The 22,046-nt window shown below is 45.0% G+C and overlaps 1 protein-coding gene across 2 annotated transcripts in view; it reads right to left on the reverse strand.

Moving 5' to 3' along the window:
- Positions 1-14,764, reverse strand: part of LOC137322545 (uncharacterized) — a 46,012-nt gene extending 31,248 nt beyond the window's left edge. The window contains exon 1 of one of the 2 annotated variants that reach the window (XM_067985471.1): positions 13,973-14,764. In XM_067985471.1, coding sequence (XP_067841572.1) covers positions 13,973-14,296 — 324 coding nt within the window. In that variant the 5' untranslated portion in view covers positions 14,297-14,764. The remainder of the gene's footprint in view (positions 1-13,972) is intronic. The other variant, XM_067985472.1, reaches the window with a different exon arrangement.
- Between the last annotated feature and the right edge of the window lie 7,282 nt (positions 14,765-22,046).

Here is a 22,046-nt window from a genome sequence, read left to right on the forward strand (position 1 = left end):
GCGGCCATTCAGCCCATCGTGCTCGTGCCGGCTGAAAAACTATCCAGCTTAATCTCACTTTCCAGCACTTGGTCCGTAGCCCCCTCTAGGTCCTCTATTTCAGGTAAGAGCCCGATTCTGGGAGTGGGCAGCTGGGTCTAGCCTGTGACCCTTACCCCCCCACAGGAGGGATTGACCCTGTCAAACTTACCCCCCCCCCCCCCACAGGAGGGATTGACCCCGTCAACCTTACCCCCCCACCCCCCCCAACCCCAGCACAGGAGGGATTGACCCCGTCAACCTTACCCCCCCCCCCCAACCCCAGCACAGGAGGGATTGACCCTGTCAACCTTACGGCCCCCCCCCCAAACCCCAGCATAGGAGGGATTGACCCCGTCAATCTTCCCCCCCCCCCCCCCCCACACCCCAGCACAGGAGGGATTGAGCCTGTCAACCTTACCCCCCACCCCCCCCCAACCCCAGCACAGGAGGGATTGACCCCGTCAACCTTACGCCCCCCCCCCCCCCAACCCCAGCACAGGAGGGATTGACCCTGTCAACCTTACCCCCCCCCAACCCCAGCACAGGAGGGATTGACCCTGTCAACCTTACCCCCCTCCAACCCCAGCACAGGAGGGATTGACCCCGTCAACCTTACCCCCCCCCCCCCAACCCCAGCACAGGAGGGATTGACCCTGTCAACCTTACCCCCACCCCCCCCAACCCCAGCACAGGAGGGATTGACCCTGTCAACCTTACCCCCACCCCCCCCAACCCCAGCACAGGAGGGATTGACCCTATCAACCTTACCCCCACCCCCCCCAACCCCAGCACAGGAGGGATTGACCCTGTCAACCTTACCCCCCCCCCCCCCCCAACCCCAGCACAGGAGGGATTGACCCTATCAACCTTACCCCCCCCCCCCCAACCCCAGCACAGGAGGGATTGACCCTATCAACCTTACCCCCCCCCACCCCAACCCCAGCACAGGAGGGATTGACCCTGTCAACCTTACCCCCACCCCCCCCCCCCAACCCAGGAGGGATTGACCCTGTCAACCTTACCCCCACCCCCCCAACCCCAGCACAGGAGGGATTGACCCTGTCAACCTTACCCCCCCCCCAACCCCAGCACAGGAGGGATTGACCCTGTCAACCGTACCCCCCCCCCCCACAAGAGGGATTGACCCCATGCCCCCCCACTGTGTCCCCCCCCTTCCCAGCCCATGCCCTCAGTGTGGGGCAGTTAAATTTGAAACGGCAACCTCTGGTGAAGAATCCCTGAGATGGGCTGAACCAGGACGGGCTCTTCATGTTGTTCTGACTTGTTTCTACAGCCCAAAGGTCACTGACCCTGTGGCACCAGAGGAGGGGCTTCAGGTCAAGGGACATGACCTTGGGAAATGGGATCAGGTCAGGGGTCAGTTGCTGCACAGAACTTAGATTAGACAAATACTTGAAAAGGAGAAATGTGCAGGGCTACAGGGAAAGAGCAGGGGAGTGGGGCTAATTGGATAGCTCTTTCAAAGAGCCAACACAGGCAGCACGATGGGTCGAATGGCTTCTTCCTGTGCTGTATCATTCTATGATTATATGATCTGTGGGAATTCAGGATCGAGTGTTGGAGCAACATTGAGAAGTGGTCCTGGAAATAGTGGATGCATTGGTGATCATCTTCCAAAATTCTATAGACTCTGGAACAGTTCCTACAGATTGGAAGGTGGCAAATGTAACCCCACTATTTAAACAAGGAGGGAGAGAAAAAACAGGGAATTACAGACCAGTTAGGCTAACATCAGTAGTGGGGAAAATGCTAGAGTCCATTATAAAAGATGTGATAACAGAACACTTGGAGGGCATTAACGGGATTGGACAAAGTCAGCACGGGTTTATGAAAGGGAAATCATGCTTAACAAATCTACTGGAGTTTTTTTGAGGATGTAACTAGTAGAATAGATAGGGGAGAACCAGTGGATGTGGTGTATTTGGATTTTCAGGAGGCTTTTGATAAGGTCCCTCACAAGAGGTTAGTGTGCAAAATTCAAGCACATGGGATTGGGGGGAATACACTGGCATGGATTGAGAATTGGTTGACAGACAGGAAACAGAAAGTAGGAATAAACGGGTCTTTCTCCGGGTGGCAGGTAGTGACTAATGGGGTACTGCAGGGATCAGTGCTTGGGCCCCAGCTATTCACAATATATATAATTGATTTGGATGAGGGAACTAAATGTAACATTTCCAAGTTTGCAGACGACACAAAGCTGGGGTGGAATGTGAGCTGTGAGGAGGACGCAAAGAGGCTCCAATGTGATTTAGACAAGTTGGGCGAGTGGGCAAGAACATGGCAGATGCAGTGTAATGTGGATAAATGTGAGGTTATCCACTTTGGTTGTAAAAACAGAAAGGCAGATTATCTGAACGGTGATAGATTGCGAAGAGGGGAGGTGCAACGAGACCTGGGTGTCCTTGTACACCAGTCGCTGAAAGCAAGCATTCAGGTGCAGCAAGCAGTTAGAAAGGCGAATGATATGTTGGCCTTCATTGCAAGAGGATTTGAGTACAGGAGCAGGGATGTCTTACTGCAGTTATACAGGGCCTTGGTGAGACCACATCTGGAGTATTGTGTGCAGTTTTGGTCTCCTTATCTGAGGAAGGATGTCCTTGCCATGGAGGGAGTGCAACAAAGGTTTACCAGACTGATTCCTGGGACGGCAGGACTGACGTATAAGGAGAGATTGGGTCGACTAGGCCTATATTCACTGGAGTTTAGAAGAGTGAGAGGTGATCTCATTGAAACATATAAAATTCTAACAGGATTAGACAGACTAGATGCAGGGATGTTCCCGATGGCTGGGGAGTCCAGAACCAAGGGTCACAGTCTCAGGATATGGGGTATGCCATTTAGAACTGAGATGAGGAGAAATTTCTTCACTCAGAGGGTGGTGAACCTGTGGAATTCTCTACCACAGAAGGCAGTAGAGGCCAAGTCATTGGATTGTATTCAAGAAGGAGATAGATATATTTCTTAATGCTAAAGGGATCAAGGGATATGGGGAAAAAGCAGGAACAGGGTACTGAGTTAGACGATCAGCCATGATCATTTTGAATGGCAGAGCAGGCCCGAAGGGCCGAATGGCCTACTAGTACTCCTATTTTCTATGTTTCTATAAGAACAAGCTCCTGTCCTTCAGATTCCACACCTGCTGGCATTGGACAGTGAGTCAGGATCTGATCTGAACGGAGTACAGGCAGGTTTGAGACAATCATTTCTCAGTCTGAAGGCACTTGTATCAGTGGCTGGTTTGTTCATTGAGGGAGTTTATGGATTGTTGAACTAGTGTTAATGTCATCCCATAAATAGAAACCGTCAAAGTCTTTCCATTCACTTCACTCCCATTCATTGTTTACAAAGATACATTGCCTTACGCTTCGCCTCATGCTTAGAATCATTGAAAGGTTACAGCACGGAAGGAGGCCATTTGGCCCATCGAGTCCTAGCCGGCTCTATGCGAGAGCAATCCAGCTAGTCCCACTCCCCCGCCCTTGCCCCCCTGCAAATTTTTTCCTTTCAAGTACTTATCCAGTTCCCCTTTGAAGGCCATGATTGAATCTGCCTCCATCACCCCCTCGGGCAGTGCATTCCAGATCCTAAACACTCACTGTGTAAAAAAGTTTCTCCTCTTGTCACCTTTGGTTCTTTTGCCAATCACCTTAAATCTATGTCCTTTGGTCCTTGACCCTTCCGCCAAAGGGAACAGTTTCTCTCTCTCTACTGTCTAGACTTCGCCTCACTGTTGGTATTGAGAGAGATTTGGTTGTCCACAAAAGTTAGCAAGCAGGTACAGCAAGCAATTAGGAAAGCAAAAGGCATGCTGGCCTTTATTGTAAGGGGGTTGGAGTACAAGAGTAAGGAAGTCTTACTACAATTGTACAAGGCTTTGGTGAGACCTCACCTGGAGCACTGCATACAGTTTTGGTCTCCTTATCTAAGGAAGGATCCCCAGTGGTGTTCCCCAGGGGTCGCTGCTGGGGCCACTGCTTTTCTTGATATATATTAATGACTTGGAGTTGGGTGTACAGGGCACAATTTCAAAATATGCAGATGACACAAAATTTGGAAATGTAGTAAACAGTGAGGAGGTTAGTGATAGACTTCATAAGGACATAGACAGATGGGTAGAATGTGGCAGATGAAATTTAACGCAGAGAAGTGTGAAGTGATACATTTTGGTCGGAAGAATGAGGAGTGGCAATATAAACTAAAGGGTACAATTCTAAAGGGGGTGCAGGAACAGAGAGACCTGGGGTTATGTGTGCACAAATCGTTGAAGGTGGCAAAGCAGGTTGAGAAAGCAGTTAAAGAAGCATATGGGATCCTGGGCTTTATAAATAGAGGCACAAAAGCAAGTTATGATGAACCTTTATAAAACACTGGTTCGACCATATCTGGAGTATTGTGTCCAGTTCTGGGCACTGTATTTTAGGAAAGATGTGAAGGCCTGAGAGAGGGTGCAGAGAAGATTTACTAGAATGGTTCCAGGGATGAGGGATTTCAGTTACGTGGATAGGCTGGAGAAGCTGGGGTTGTTCTCCTTACAGCAGAGAAGGTTGCAAGGAGATTTGACAGAGATATTCAAAAATCGAGGGGTTAGATGGAGAGAAACTGTTCCCATTGACGGAACGGTCGAGAAATAGAGGACACAGATTTAAAGGTGATTGGCAAAAGAACCAGAGGTGACATGAGGAAAAACGTTTTTACACAGCGAGTGGTTATGATCTGGAATGCACTGCCCGAGGGGGTAATGGAAGCAGATTCAATCATGGCCTTCAAAAGGGAATTGGATAAGTACTTGAAAGGAAAAAATTTGCAGGGCTACAGGGATAGGGCAGGGGCGTGGGACTAGCTGGATGGCTTCCTTCTGTGCTGTAACCATTCTATGGTTCTGAATACTGGTGGACAAATAACTGAGGCAATCAGCACGATGTGCAGCAGCAATAAAGGCAGCAAACAGGATCTGAGTTTGTACAGAGCGATGGTCTGGCTACACTTGGTCACCGTATTATGAGAAAGAGATGCAGACAGTGAAAAAAGTGCAGAAAAGGTCAACTAAATTGATAGCTGGATTAAGCACCTGAGTTATGAGGGGGGCTGCAGAATCTGGAAAAGGATGATAGTATACAAGTTGTCAAAATCGTAATAGATGAGATAAAGTTGATAAGTCACAGATTCTTCAAGAGAGCATAACCTTAATCTTAGATGAGGGAGTGTGAATAGACAGTTATCATTTAACTACATTTCACAGAGGGTGCTGAATGTTTGGAATGGATTATGAAGGGAAATAGTGGGAGCTAATTGTAGCAGCAAATTCAAAAGATAATTGAATTAGAGAGGTATTGTGAAATATTTGTCAGAGGGTATGACAGGTATTAGTGGGGTGGGGGGGGGGGGGGGGGAAAGAGTAATGATAGGTATGGTGGCGTATATTTTCTCGATATTGGAACTTGCCAGAAGGACTACAATGGTCTTTCCCAGTGCTGTACATTCCTATGCTCCAATGCGAGTATGTCGTTCGGTGAGCGGGAAAGTGTGCGTGTGTATTCTAAGCATGCCACTGCAGAACACGGTTAAGTGATAAGTATAGTTGGCATTTGCATTGACAATGTTCTTCAAGGTGTTCAATTTCTGTCTCAAGGAGGATGACCCCTTTATTGCAGAACTGCAATAATATGCTCAGCCACCTCTTCACATGCAACCAAAAATGGCAAGTGTCTTTGCCGTCACCTCCCTCAGCACAACCTCTGAAGCTCTCAAAAAAAGGAGCTATCTTCTGGTTCATTTTAACCAGCAAAAGAAGAAAATGAAGTACTTTCCAAGAACAGGAAGTAAAGTTAACACTTGAAGGAGCTGCATCTACATATTTATGTTCCTGTCCAAAAAATCCCACCTTGCCCTGACCTCCGAGCGTCTGGCATCTGATACAAATCACAGTGGAAGTGCATAAATGAAGGTGTCTTAGAAAATCCAGGTAGGTCATCGCTGTACACCAGAAACACAATGTGCCAGGACAAATGAGCTTGCCCCAATGCACTTCCAGCCTTGTAGTCGGCAAGCCCTCTCCTGTTCATTCTTTTCTCATTGGTATGCTGTTCAGTTGTTAAATGCTGGTGAAGAAGTTGTTGATCAACCAGTTACTGCACATTCAACAACATGCTCACTTGCACTTTAAACAGCTGAGCAGTACAAAAAGAAAATTCCAAGCAAGGGAAAACTTGCCAATTACATCACAAGTTGGCAAGTACAGCAAGAACTAGTTATGACATCAGGAGCCATAAATGAGATTGGCTTATTGGGAGATCCTGTTGCCGTGAGATTCTATTGCATTAAAGATCTGGAAGTATGAAGGGAAATATTAATTCTTGTGTCCTACTCATAATATATTTTTCCCCAGTAAAGAGCACCAAATAAAGACCTTATTTATTTAAGAGAAAACGTTCAGTAACAAGTGGACTGGTAGTTTCTTCCAACTGCAGCAACTACACAAAACTACAAATCCTTCAAATACTATCTTCATTAAAAACATGACTGGCATTAAAATCACTAGACTTCAAGGTACAATTAAGCACATATTGTAGCCTCTAGTCACAATGGATACAAGATAAAAAGAAAGAAACACAGGAAAAAGATGAGAGAAAAGGAAAATTAAGTGAAACAAAAATAACAGTGATGACAAAAAAGTGAAAGAAAAGCTGAAAGGTGAACAGGATAAAAGGAAAGCAAAATAAAGTCAAAAGAAAGGAAATGTGAACATGCAATGGCAATATACTAGCGGTGTTATCAGAACAGATACTGTATTTGCAGTTGCTGAAACCAGGTAGAAAGCTGGCCAAACTTCCAACAGTCTCAGGGCTCTTGGTGCCCAGGACTGAGACAGAGAGGACAAGGAGCCTCCTGCCATCTTTTACAAGTCTGAACATTCCAATATTAACGGGTCTGTCGATGTCGCAGTCAGCTCCTCCACCTCCTGTAGCAACGTAATAATCCATAGTAAATTTGCGAGATTCATTCAAATCCCCATGAATATCCTAGCCTCTTAAGGGAAATAATAATTACTGTGGACCCATAAACTGCCTAGCAGTATACACTTGTAGTACATTGGAATCAAAGGTTGGCAGGCAAAACTGTAATTGAACAGTGGGCAGCCTTTAAAGAGATGGTTCGGGTACAGTCTAGGCACATTTCCACAAGGCAGAAAAGTAGGGCAACTAAAGCCAGAGCTCCCTGGATGACAAAAGAGAAAGTGAGTAAGATGAAACGGAAAAAAAGGGCGTATGACAGATGTCAGGTTGATAACACAAGTGAGAACCAGGCAGAATATGGAAAGTTCAGAGGGGAAGTGAAAAAGGAAATAAGAGGGGCAAAAAGAAAGAGTATGAGAATAGACTGGCGGCCAACATAAAAGGGAATCCAAAAGTCTTCTAAAGGCATGTAAACCGTAAACGGGTAGTAAGGAGGGGTGGGGCCAATTAGGGACCATAAAGGAGATCTACTTGGAAGGGTAGTAAGCAGTGAGGAGGATAGTGATAGACTTCAAGAGGATATAGCCAGGCTGGTGGCATGGGTGGACATGTGGCAGACGAAATTTAACGCAGAAAAATGCGAAGTGATACATTTTGGTAGGAAGAATGAGGAGAGGCAATATAAACTACAGGGTAGAACTCTAAAAGGGGTGCAGGAGCAGAGATCTCTGGGGTATATGTGCACAAAGCGTTGAAGGTGACAGGGCAGGTTGAGAAAGTGGTTAAAAAAGCATACGAGATCCTGGGCGTACAAAAGTATGGAAGTCATGATGAACTTTTATAAAACACTGGTTCGGCCACAACTGGAATACTGTGTCCAGTTCAGGGCACCGCACTTTAGGAAAAATGTCAAGGCCTTCGAGAGGGTGTAAAAGAGATTTACTAGAATGATTCCAGGGATGAGGGACATAAGTTACATGGATAAACTGGAGAAGCTGGGGATGTTCTCCTTGGAACAGAGACGATTGCGAGGAGATTTGATAGAGGTATTCAAAATCATGAAGAGTCTAGACAGAGTAGATAGAGAGAAACTGTTCCCATTGGCGGAAGGGTCAACAATGTAAAGTATGTAAAAAGAAAAAGATTAGTGAAGACAAATGTAGGTCCCTTACAGTCAGAAATGGGAGAATTTATAATGAGGAACAAGGAAATGGCAGAGCAATTAAACAGATACTTTGGTTCTGTCTTCACGGAAGAGGACACAAATAACTTCCCAGAAATGCTAGGGAACCAAGGATCTAATGAGAAGGAGGAATTAAAGGAAATTAGTATTAGTAAAAAAAGTGCTGGAGAAATTAATGGGACTGAAAGCTGATAAATCCCCCAGGGCCTGATAATCTGCGTCCCAGAGTACTAAAAGAGGTAGCCATGGAAATAATGGATGCATTAGTTGTCATCTTCCAAAATTCTATAAATTATGGAACAATTTCTGCAGATTGGAGGGTAGCAAATGTAACCCCACTATTTAAAAAAGGGAGAGAAAACAGGGAACTACAGACCAGTTAGCCTAACATCAGTAGTAGGAAAATGCTAGAGTCTATTATAAAGGATGTGATAACTGAAAATATCAACGGGATTAGACAAAGTCAACATGGATTTATGAAAGGGAAATCATGTTTGACAAACCTACTGAAGTTTTTTGAGGATGCAACTGGTAGAATAGATAAGGGAGAACCAGTGGATGTGGTTTATTTGGATTTCCAGAAGGGCTTTGATATAGTTCCACATAAAAGAGGTTAGTGCGCAAAATTAAAGCACATGGGATTGGGGATAATATACTGGTATGGATTGAAAATTGGTTAACAGACAGGAAACAGTAGAAATAAATGGGTCTTTTTCAGGGTGGCAGGCAGTGACTAGTGGGGTACCACAGGGATCAGTGCTTGGACCCCAGCTAGTCACAATACATATCAATGATTTGGATGAGGGAACCAAATGTAATATTTCCAAGTTTGCTGATGACACAAAACTAGGTGGGATCGTGAGTTGTGAGGAGGATGCAAAGAGGCTTCCAGACGATTTAGACAAGTTGAGTGAGTGGGCAAATACATGGCAGATGCAGTATAATGTGGATAAATGTGAAGTTATGCACTTCAGAAGGGAAAAGATAGTATTATTCAAATGGTGATTGGGAAATGTTGATGTACAAAGGGACCTGGGTGTCCTTGTACACCAGTCACTGAAAGCAAACATGCAGGTGCAGCAAGCAGTTAAGGAAGACAAATGATATGTTGGCCTTCATTGGAAGAGGATTTTAATACAGGAACAAGGATGTCTTACTGCAATTATACAGGATGTGGAGATGCCGGTGATGGACTGGGGTGGACAAATGTAAGGAATCTTATAACACCAGGTTATAGTCCAACAATTTTATTTTAAAATCACAAGCTTTCGGAGATTATCTCCTTTGTCAGGATCCAGGCACAGCTAATTGCATTTTGATTAGTAAATAAAAGAGTAATCTACATTGTCATTGAACATGTGACTGCAATACTAATTCGGTCAGCATATGCAAGTGTACTTTAACCTTTTTGTACTTTTTTTGTAAAATGGTAAAATGAAAAGCAGAGTGGGCAATTTTTTTTTGGGTTGTTGTACATGTTTTATTTCCTTGGAAAAAGAGCTTGTTAAGCAAGAAAAACTAAAGTTATTGATAAGGGATAAGTCAATTAAATTCTCCTTGTATGGAGTTGTATTTTAACTTTTATATAATTGTGTAATGCAGTTACATGTGGACTGTCATGTAGAGGGGATGAGAGAAAGGAAAACAAACTGGCAGTTTGTAATGAGTATTTACATTCATAAAGATCTAAGATACTGAGCTCAGAACTGTAATATGTTTGGATCCCCAAACAAACCATTAGGTGTGGTTGTAAGTATGACCTTTAACTGCATGTTTAAGTACTACTGCATGTACTAGATGCTTAATAAACCTATGACACCTGACTTCAATGTTTAAGAACCTTACTGATTTAAGGAGTAAGTCATAAATAATAAACTCTCCTCTAGCACTTTCGACACTTACCATGCGTGTCCATGCTGTCGTAGGGCACAAATTCAAGTTGTAACCTGTAAGTGAAACTCTTGTCACACTGACGTCTTAAAGAGGCTTCACATCCTTCTAACACAGCCTAGCTGCAAGATGCATTCTCACTAACTCATGTACACGATGGGCTGTAATATGGGCATTTGGATATCACTATATGCATTATTGAAACATCTTGTAGAAATGCATGAACAATTACTTGACCATATTAATGTAGAAATGCATGATGGATATTTGACCATGTTAACTCTTTGGCTCACATAATGGGGTAGCTACAGCACACACACACAGAAAGACACAATTGTGTAATTACGTTTAAGCCTTGGTATGTTGATAATTAAGTTGGCTGTGCAGGTGCATAGTACCGTCTGGCCCCCCTAGCAGATAAGGGTATTGCTGACTATAAAATATAATGAGAATACAGTTTCTTGAGAGGCCATGTGGCCTTGAGACTGACTTCAGCCCTACTGATAACCAGCTCAGGAATGTGGGGAGGATAATGTGCTCAGGCCTACGAGGCCTACGTGCCAAAACAGGAATGAGCTATGGACGTCCAGAAGGGGCAGGCTCACTACTTGATTGACCAACTACCTGAACCAATAAAGAATGTACGTGTACGCCCATATTCTACACAGGTGGGCGTACACCATTAACTGTATAAACCTAAGCTGTCTCAATGACTCGAGGAAGTTGTGCCTTCAATCATGGCTTGAGGGCGCACTTCCCTTGTATACAAGTCAATTAAAGTAAAACTTTTCCCTTTGTGATACTGGTCTGAGTGTGTTAGTGCATTGGTATAGTGTTAAGTTTCGACAATCTCAAAACTACTTCTCTGCTTACAGGATGAAATGTCCACAACAGGCAAGAATTTACCTGCACAGAAAAAAGACCCTACAACATCAAGCCCTGGGCTCCATTCAGGCTTTGATTGACGGCTCTGCCTGCGGCTGTTAGGAAGGGAATTGGATCAACTGGTGGCTAGAGTCCTTGTTAATGGGCAGCTTGATGGCCAAACACCTCCTCTCAGAATTATATTGGGAACCAGTTTCAATCAGCAGTGAGTGTGTAAATATTGCTGTCAATAGCTGCAAGATTGTGGCTCTGAATTTATCAGCAGCGTGTAAATCGAGCATTTCTGTCGCGTGCTAGTGGAATTTGGGGTAGATTCTGGATCAGCAGGATTTCCAGTCCAATTTCCCTGCATCAGAAATCACAGCAGTAAATGCTGAAAATACCAGCTTAAATTGCATCTGGCCTACATTTCTCTACCAGCCAATATCATCCAAAACAGATTAACCATTTTTGTAGAATCTTACTCTGGATGAACGGCTGCCACTTTTGTCTACATCAGTCACTGCATTTTAAAATAATTAATTGTATATAAAATGTTCCTGAGATGCGATAAAGCAAATACAATTCACCTTAAGTCAGTTTTTGTCTCATTGGTAGTCAATTTGTGTGGATGTTCCTTTGGTGCTGGTGAACAGCTGAGCAATTCAGAATATCCCCTGTAGTATTGTTCACTCACCTAGTTGTTGAACTGCAAGTGTCACCCCATAGTTCAGGAACTAATGGGCAAGTAGGATTACATCTCAAAAGAGGGAATTAAATCAGATTTCACTTTGTTCACATACTGGCTGACCGCGGTGTTGGAAGTTCAAAGGCACCAGAGTATGGAAATAAAGAATTCTAGCATCTTCATAAGCCAACTGGACTGGTCTGCTGTCCATTCTGTAGATAAGCGCCTCACCCTGACAGATTATAAATTGTCTGTTACCAACGGCCATTAAGACGACAGTAGCTGCAATGGAGTTCCTTGAAAAAAAAGTTTTGAACCAGAGTCCACCACGTCAAATCCAAAGCTAAAGCACGGATATCTCCACTGGCTCGGACAGAGACAACTTGCAGAGAGATCAGTGATGGAGAAAATTCAATTATCTTAATGAGCACTGACAACAGTATTGACAATATCAGACTGATTCAATCATGGTTTTCAAAAGGGAACTGAATAAGTACTTGAAGGGAAAAAAATTGCAGGGCTACGTGGCTAGGGCGGGGGAATGGGGCTAGCTGGATTGCTCTTGCAGTGTGTCGGCACGGACTCAATGGGCCAAATGGCCTCCTTTCGTGCTGTAACCATTTTCTGATTCTATTAAAACACAAAGGCAGTGTTCCATGGCGGTGGCGGCGGTGGGGGGGGGGGGGGAAGAAAAGAGAGAAAGAGGAAGGAGTTGGAGAGCCTACAGAATAGTTTTTGGAGGATTGGAAAATGATGAGCAAGAAGAATTTTGCCATGGTAGTATGAAAAAGAGCTCACTCAGCTAGTATAGAAACATAATCCAACAATATGGAGGGAGGTAATGGCAAAGGTTAGAAATTAGGCTTAAATAGGTCTGCCTTAGTGACTGTTTAAAAAGGAATCAAATTTGCGATTGGGGAAGGTTGGGCTTAATGGATGCTGACTCTGGTCTTCATTCTGGTCAACCGGAGAAAATTAAATGATTGCAATAGTGGTCAACACAGTGGGCGCCAATCAGTACTGAGTTGGGTATAGAGATGTAATGAGTGGACCTGGTGCTGGAGCTAGGTGTGATGTCATCAGAACAGCCAAGTGGAAGGTTCTGAGATGTCGATGGTGGGTGGTTGTGATTTGTCGGAACACTGAAGGCAATGCCTTCTTCTATGCTGCCACTTGTTGAGTTGAAGTCTCTGATTTATGAGCCATTTTAAGAGTTCTGGTAATTAAGTCCAAAAAAACAAATCCTAACAGTACCCCGCCAGCATTGGTACTTTTTGTTTTGAGGAATGTGTCACTTCAGGATTGTTTGAATGTGCTGTGATGGAGCTTAGGTGAGCAACAGAGCCAACCATACACTCTTCTGGATAATAGTAAATCTGGTCTTGCAGCATGTTTTGGAACCGGTGGTACCACCCTTTTTTGTGGAATTAGAAAAGCTACTACAAACCAAGCAACCCAGTATGTCCTGCTTCACAATAAGGCAGCATAAAAATGGCTGCTGTAAATGCTGAACATAATTAACAGTATTTGAACCCAATACAGGTAGTGGGTTTATTTTAAATATAAAATTATTGTATCTGGAGTGTACTTTTTTTTAAAAAGTCGAAGAAGAAATCAAAACCAGTAAATAGTAAGTAATAATCTACATATGAATTATTTTTAAACAGATGGAAACTGACAAGAAAATAAGCTATTGCTGAAGGTGTTAAATTAAGTTTTACCCACCCTATGCAAAACAAGCCAACACCCAGGGCTGGGTGGCTTTGGATATGCTGCGTGGGTGCTGGCAGATTGTGTGGAGATGCCACCAATGTCATGACATCACAGAGAGAGATCCTCCTGATCTTTCTCAGTGCAGAAGGTGCCTGGTGCCAGATATCTCCAGCCAAGTGCGGTGGGCCGAATAATGCAGGACATGTGGGAACCCACATGATGCTAAAATGTGTCGAATTTATTTACCAGGATACAAGCTAGTAAGTTAAAAATGCTCTAAATAAACAGAAAATCAACAAAATGATGCATCAGAATTACAAAACAGCGTAATCATAAACAAAGAGCAGATACATTTGACACTCAGGACTTCACAGAAAACAGTGCAGGTAAATTTGTGCGCATCGTGCTTTCACCTGGGCCGAGTCAAAAGTCCCCACCCCACCATCAAAATCCACCATCCAACAAGGGATAAGACGTGGATGACAGGTCGGGGTGGGCAAGTCAAGGCGCCCAAACACCTAACTCCCTACCATGCGTCACATTACACGCGGCTGTCCGTGCACTTCTGTTAACGGGGGGGGGGGGGGGGGAGGGCAGTACTTGACAGCAAAATAAAGCACAACCCCAGACACGCACCTTATGGCACAGAGAACGAGGCGTTTTCGATCTATCCGGCTTCAGTGGCGCCTCTGACCACTTCTTCTTCCTCCTCCTCCACCGGAAATACCTCATCAGGTAGGTTGTGATCACGGCGAGGAGGCAGGCCATCACGGCCACGCACGTGCTCACTGAAGTGACGATTCCCAGGTTAGTGGTCCATAGAAGCGACACGAAGTCGTAGATGACGATGCCGAAGACAGTGAAGTGGGGTTTGGGCGGCGGCTGGTTGGCCCACCATGTTCCAGAGTAGGATTCCGCGGCCATTTCCAGCCCAAACACCTCGAGCAGGTCCACAATCATGGCGGCAGGCCGGCCGGCGCGCGCCTGCGCGCGCACACACCTGCGCAGGGACCGGACAGAACAAGGTCCGGAATTAAAGGACGAAGTGTCGATATCACTGGCAACTTGTATCTGATGTACAACAAGAAACGAGGTTCAGAACGAGGACCGCAAGCGGCTTTTTGGTCAATTTTAGAAACTTACAAATGAAAATCAAATCACCCCCGACGCCAGGAGTAAATGCAAATACTGAGCGGCCAGGCCTCCCGCAGCCGCGTTAACACCCAGCCTGAGGTCACACTGATACTATTGTTACGTCACAGCAGACGGCCTGTCCAGGTTATCCCATCGCCAGAGGGGAGGGCGAAAGGGACGGGTTAAAACATGCACTTCATAACAACGTTCAAAAATAGAAGGCAGAAGAATGGAAGGTGTCAAATACATTAACTTCCGATCCACTTTGGTACTTAACATGCAGTATTGCTTTCTTTTTACCTTTTTAAATAATATGGCGAAATTTCTACCCTTTCTATCGAAAGGTGGTGCCTATTGTGTGACGCACTGAGGAAGCGTTGCTTGGTGATATTTGACGCGAGTCAGAAACACGCGGCTCGGAGGAAAGTGGGTCGGTTAGTTAAAATAGGCACGATGAGGCCGCTGGGAATGGTGCAGAAACTGCAGATTAAGCACTTATTAAAGCTGTCAACAACGCAGTAGTGTTTACAACAGGTAGCAATGGCAGCTTAAACACATGGAGCAATATTTCTTAGCGATTTATTTTTCAGAGTGGCACATAGGTAACAAAAGTTTAAAGCTATGGCACAAAATGAGTATGGGTCATTCCCAATAACCTTTAGTGCAGGGTTGTCAAACTGAATTTACATGGTGGGCCTCATCCGAAATCCTGGCACTGGGCGTAGGCCACATTCAGCATAAGTTATTTGGACACTGGGGCAGAAATTGGTATGCGTTTTGCCCGTTTTTGGGCATAACATGGATGCAATTTGTATCAATTTCTGGGCGCAAGGTATTGCACCTAATCTGCGCCCATATAATAATGTTTTTAGGCATACCTGGCAGCTGCCTTAAATCAGCGTTCGATCAATTTAAATATGCAAAGGGTCCTGAGCCTGTTTTAGGACCCTTCTGCAAAATGTGTGAAAAACTAGGTGGATCATGCGCCTGGCAAGGTCTGACTAGTTTTCCAGTTCTACAGCGGCCCTTAAAGGGACCGCTAAAGAAATCGTATGGAAAGTTTTTTCAACTTGCCCCTTTGGAGCATGGAAGAGCAGGTGTGCTGCTCCCAACTCCACAGCAGTACTATGGGCTGCTGCCACCCATACTCGGCTATCCTGCATCTCCTCCATGTATTGGAGCTTGTGATGCTTCCTGAGCGCAGTGAGAATTGTCGGTCTCCATCCCCTTGTTTCCCATTTGGTCATCAGTGGAAACAATCTTTCACTGTCTACCCACAGTAAGGTCCCCAGGTTTCATACCCCTTTACTGGCTACTCCTCTTGGCTCCTCTCCCACTCACGTTGCTGCTGACACTGCTCCTGGCTCTGTAGGAGATGCTGGGCCCCACACCCACTCTCCCAATCCTCCCCCCCCCCCCCCAAGCCCGAGTCCCTGGTCTCCCGCTCTTCCCCCACCTGAGCCCCAATATCCCGACCGCAATTCCAAAGCCTGTCTCTCTCCCCAAGCCCACATCCCAGACCCGCCTTTAGACTCCCTTTCTCCCCGGAACCCCCATTTCCTAGTCTCTGACTCCCTGCACGCTAGTCTCCCTTTCTCTGCCATGCCCCCACCCCCCAACCCTGGGCCCCTATCACCCTCTCCCGACTGCCCCCAGTCCCAATGTGCCGACTGCCCCTCAGTCCTAATCCCGTGATCCACTCCCCCAGTTCCAATCTAAGTTTCCCAAGCCCCCACCTGCGTCTCAATCTCAGTCTCCGCAGCCCCGCTTCTCTCCATGCTCCTTCTCACTCTCCCCTTCACCTTCCAGTCACTCCTAAGTGAGTGCCAGCTCTCTGCCTGTGATGGGGTGCGGGTGAAGTCATGGAGCGGGAGGTGGGAGGGGGGCATTGCTGCTGCGGGAGAAGTTTAAAAGTAGTTTTCTCAGGCTGTGAGAAGCAGTGCCCATTTCGGGACACATGGCATCACTAAACATCACTAGACTTGTTTCAGCCCTAGATATTTAAAATCTTTCAGGTTTATTCTCCCTTTCTTAGCTTTACTGTTGATAATGATTCAATCAAGGAAGGATCTCTTATTAACCTGTTTCTAATTACTGATAATTTTCAATGTCCTATATGGTGTACATCACATTTCAGCATTTTATGACCATTTCTCCGCAGAAAAATATCTTATTTTTTACTGCTTTTAAGCAAAGTGTATTCTCACTAGTTTAAAAGATTGGTTAATATGCTAAATAAAAGTTGTTTTCCCTAGAGACTAAACAATAAGCTATTTGTTATATTGCCTAGGTAATCAGAAACTACCTTACACCCATTGTGTTGCGAAGTCCTTCAATCCCTCTCTGTCTGTGAAGTGGGTGATAAAAAGAGAGATAACTGTAGGGGAGGTTTTTTTGAAATGGTACGGCTGCAAGGGCAGTTAGACTTTCAAGAAGAAAGCTTTGAGAAGCTCAGAACTTTAAATACTGGAGGAATAGTTAGGAATAGAGGAAGATATCTTGTTTTAAAAAATAAAGTTGACCCAATGTTATGGGGAAGCATGGCATGTTCTTTATTTTGTTTCATTATATTTAGATAAGTTGTACGGTTTGAATTAAGAAAGTCCAATCACAACTGCCATTCTGTGTTCAACATACTGTGAAATAAAGCATTGTTACGGTTTGGGATTCTGTGGCCATTTTCCATGAATAAGAATCAGCAAAGACATGAGAACAAGGTAGGTCAAGGCAGCAGAAAGGCTGCAAAAAGTAAAGCAGGAGAAAGTTTGTAAGGGAGAAATAATCACTGCACTGTGAACAGAACAGATAGCAGAGTGAATCTATTTATGTTAAGTAAGAATCTTTCACTGCTGCCCCCCATGGGCTAGTGTATACATGTTCTTTATTTTTGCAGAAGTTGAACTGATTGTAGCAAGTGACTTTGATCATACGCGTGTTCTTTTTGTTTTACCTACTGTGGACTAAAGCAGATTATAAACCAACCAAACGACCCCTCACCTAGTGTTAACTTGGTACACCTTCAAGGAGATTAAAGGAGTGCACGCTCTTAAGACATGAAGATCCGGTCCAGGTCACAAGGAAATTTCACTTCTGGATCCTGCTATCTTACTAGCAGATATAGGGCAATAGGAGTGAACTTCCATAAAAAGGCAGGCATCCAGACCACTTAATTGAGCGACTCACACCACTGAAACCAAATATTTACCTGCAGCAGATCCAAATTCATAATAAGCTGCTTATTGATTTGTATCGAGCCTCATCTCACTAAGTGTTTACTTGGTCTGCATTAAGAGAGATTGAAGAAGTACACATGAGAAAGACATGAATAGCCTGTCCAGATCCATGGGAATGTTATTGTTATGTTCCTGGGTCATGCTATCATACAAGTGGATCTAGGACAGTGTGAGTTAACTCCCATACAAGTAAGATGCTTAGACTGTTTATTTGAATGTCTGATGCTACTGAATATCAAGAAGATATTACAGGAGATCTGCATTTGTAACAGTGTATGTTATATAGGTCATGGCTATAGCTCTTACTCTGTCTCCCAGGAGATATTTTCTGCATTATGTGGCTGATTTCTCTTATACTGATGTGGGTCTATACCAGAACTGCTTTACCGTAAGTGATACTTGTCTACGGTGAGAGTGGGATCCAGCTGAGATGGATGTTATTTGTTGTGTAGAATAAAGGAATATTTGTGTACATAAGAATGCAAGCATGCTTTTTTGGGCCACTTACAGATAATATATATGAGGTATCACTAATGACCCAATGTAGCCAATCTAATTTAGTAATCAACCACATAATTGAATCCAACAATTCTTTATTTATCAGACTAAGCAACTATGAAAAGTGTGAAAGGTGAACTAAAGCATTTGCTGTTTAATATAAATTAATCAGTTGTATTCTCAGTCTCACCAGGTGCAAGTGTTTGTACCATGACAATTCCCTCTCCAAGTATAATAACATTATAACCCATTTTTGTATGCATGAGACATTAGGCTGCATTTATACTACAACTGTAGTATCCATACAACATGGAGTGAGACTCCCAGATCTTCTTGGCATCTGTGCAAAGCAAACCGTTTCACACCCCTACTACACTTGCAGTGTAAATGCAACCTAAAAGATAGTCCCTTTCCCCACTACTACCAAGAGACAACCTTCAAGGCCTCATCTGCGTAGGGAATGTGGTCAAGTGATTACGTCGCCTGTAGGGGGCCTTTATTAATCAAAGCTAGTACAAAGTTTAGGGGGTTATTGTTTTTTTAAATTCGTTCATGGGATGTGGGCGTCGCTGGCAAGGCTAGCATTTATTGCCCATCCCTAATTGCCCTTGAGAAGGTGGTGATGAGCCGCCTTCTCGAACTGCTGCAGTCCGTGTGGTGAAGGTTCTCCCACAGTGCTGTTAGGTAGGGAGTTCCAGGATTTTGACCCAGCGACGATGAAGGAACGGCGACATATTTCCAAGTTGGGATGGTGCGTGACTTGGAGGGGAACGTGCAGGTGTTGTTGTTCCCATGTGCCTGCTGCCCTGGTCCTTCTAGGTGGTAGAGGTCGTGGTTTTGGGAGGTGCTATCGAAGAAGCTTTGGCGAGTTGCTGCAGTGCATCCTGTGGATGGTACACGGTGTACCGGTGGTGAAGGGAGTGAATGTTTCGGGTGGTGGATGGGGTACCAATCAAGGCGGCTGCTTTGTCCTGGATGGTGTTGAGCTTCTTGAGTGTTGTTGGAGCTGCACTCATCCAGGCAAGTGGAGAGTATTCCATCACACTCCTGACCTATGCCTTGTAGATGGTGGAAAGGCTCTGGGGAGTCAGGAGGTGAGTCACTCACCGCAGAATACCCAGCCTCTGACCTGCTCTTGTAGCCACAGTAATTACGTGGCTGGTCCAGTTAAGTTTCTGGTCAATGATGACCCCCAGGATGTTGATGGTGGGGGATTCGGCGATGGCAATGCCGTTGAATGTCAAGGGGAGCTGGTTAGACTCTCTCTTGGAGATGGTCATTGCCTGGCACTTGTCTGGCGCAATTGTTACTTGCCACTTATCAGCCCGAGCCTGGATGTTGTCCAGGTCTTGCTGCATGCGGGCACGGACTGCTTCATTATCTGAGGGGTTGCGAATGGAACTGAACACTGTGCAATCATCAGCAAACATCCCCATTTCTGACGTTATGATGGAGGAGGAAGGTCATTGATGAAGCAGCTGAAGATGGTTGGGCCTAGGACACTGCCCTGAGGAACTCCTGCAGCAATGTCCTGGGGCTGAGATGATTGGCCTCCAACAACCACTACCATCTTCCTTTGTGCTAGGTATGACTGCAGATATCAATAAGGGAGAACAGCTAATTGAATGAGGTAATGCTATGAAACATGTGGATTCTCACGTAGACGGGTTGGGAAAAAGAAATGAAAGAAGTGGTGTTAGGGGAGATATCTCAGAATTCAATGAGGCCTGATTAGTTGTGAATCCCTCGAGCTCGAGAATAGTAATATGTGAATTCGCCAGTGAACTCGCAAAGTATTGCCGTAAATGCACGCTTAAGTGTAAGTGAAATTATTGTTAAAAATAGTTACCACTCTATGCTCAATACGCTGTGAACGTCAACGATAAATGCTTTTGAACCCAATTATTTTATGGAGTAACTTATCAACTTACAAGTAAGATCAACCATCCTCTAACACCCACTACCTTGCTCCAAACTCCTTCTCCCCACTATTACTGTACCCCACATACCTACCTCCAATTTCCCTTTCCCCACTACTATACCTGACATACCTCCCTCCAAACTCCCTCTCCTCACTACTGGACCCCACATACCTACCTCCAAACTTCCTTTACCCACAGTACTGCACCCCATATACCTACTTCCAAACCCCCTCTCCCCACTACTACTGTACCACCTCCAAGCTTTTTTACCCATACTACTGTATCCCACATACCTTCGTCCAAACTCCCTCTCCCCACTACGAATGTACCCCACATACCTACCTCAAAACTTTCTTTACCCCTACTACTGTACCCCACATACCCACCTCAAAACTCCCTTTCCCCACTAATACTGTACCCCACATACCTACATCCATACTCCCCTTCTCTGCTACTACTGTACCGCATACCAACCTCCAAACTTCCTCTTCCCACTACTACTCTTCCCCACATACCTACCTCCAAACTCCCTTTCCCCATACTACTGTACCGCATACCAACCTCCAAACTTCCTCTTCCCACTACTACTCTTCCCCACATACCTACCTCCAAACTCCCTTTCCCCATACTACTGTACCCCACATACCTACCTCCAAACTCCCTTTCCCCATACTACTGTACCCCACATACCTACCTCCAAACTCCCTTTCCCCATACTACTGTACCCCACATACCTACCTCCAAACTCCCTTTCCCCATACTACTGTACCCCACATACCTACCTCCAAACTTCCTCTTCTCATACTACTGTACCTCACATACCTACCTAAAAACTCCCTCTCATCACTACTGTATGCCAGATACCCTCTCCACTCTACTACTGTACCTCACATACTTACTGCAATCACCCTCTCCCCACTACTACTCTTCCCCACATACCTACCTCCAAACTCATTTTCCCCATCCTACAGTACCTCGCAAACTTACCTCCAAGCTCCCTCTCCCCACTGCAACTGTACCCCACATACCTACCTCCAAACTCCCTCTCCCCACTACTACTGTACTCACATACCTACCTCCAAACTCCCTCCCCCCACTGCAACTGTACCCCACATATCCACGTCCAAACTTCCTTTTCTCACTACTACTGAACCCATCATATCTACCTCCATACTCACTCTCCCCACTACTACCATACCCCACATTCCTACCTCCAATATCATAGTAGGTACTGCACAGGAGGAGGCCATTCATCCCATCGTGCCTGTGCCGGCTCTTTGAAAGAGCTATCCAATTAGTCCCATTCCCCTGCTCTTTCCCCATACATCTGTAAATTTTTCCCTTAAAATATTTATCCAATTCCCTTTTGAAAGTCACTGTTGAATCTGCTTCCACTACCCTTTCAGACACTGCATTCCAGATTATTACAACTCACTGTGTAAAAAAATGTTTCCTCATGTCGCCTCTGGCTCTTTTGCCGATAACCTTAAATCTGTATCCTCTGGTTACTGACCTTTCTGCCACTGGAAACAGTTTCTCCTTATTTACTCTATCAAAACCATTCATGATTTTGAACACCTCTATCATATCTCCCCATAACCATTTCTGTTCTAAGGAGAAAAACCCCAGCATCTCCAGTCTCCCCACATAGCTGGCACCATTCTAGTAAATCTCTTCTGCACACTCTCTAAGGCCTTGACATCCTTCCTAAAGTGTGGTGTGCAGAATTGAACCAAATACTCCAGCTGCGGCCTAACCAGTGTTCTATAAAGGTTTAGCATAACTTCCTTGCTTTTGTACTCTACGCCTATATTAATAAAGCCCAGGACCCCTATATGCTTTTTTAACAGCCTTCTCAACTTGTCCTGCCACCTTCAAGGATTTGTGTACATACACCCCCAGGTCTCTCTGTCCCTGCATTCC

Source organism: Heptranchias perlo, chromosome 6 (genome assembly GCF_035084215.1).
Source record: "Heptranchias perlo isolate sHepPer1 chromosome 6, sHepPer1.hap1, whole genome shotgun sequence".
Lineage (NCBI taxonomy): Eukaryota > Metazoa > Chordata > Chondrichthyes > Hexanchiformes > Hexanchidae > Heptranchias > Heptranchias perlo.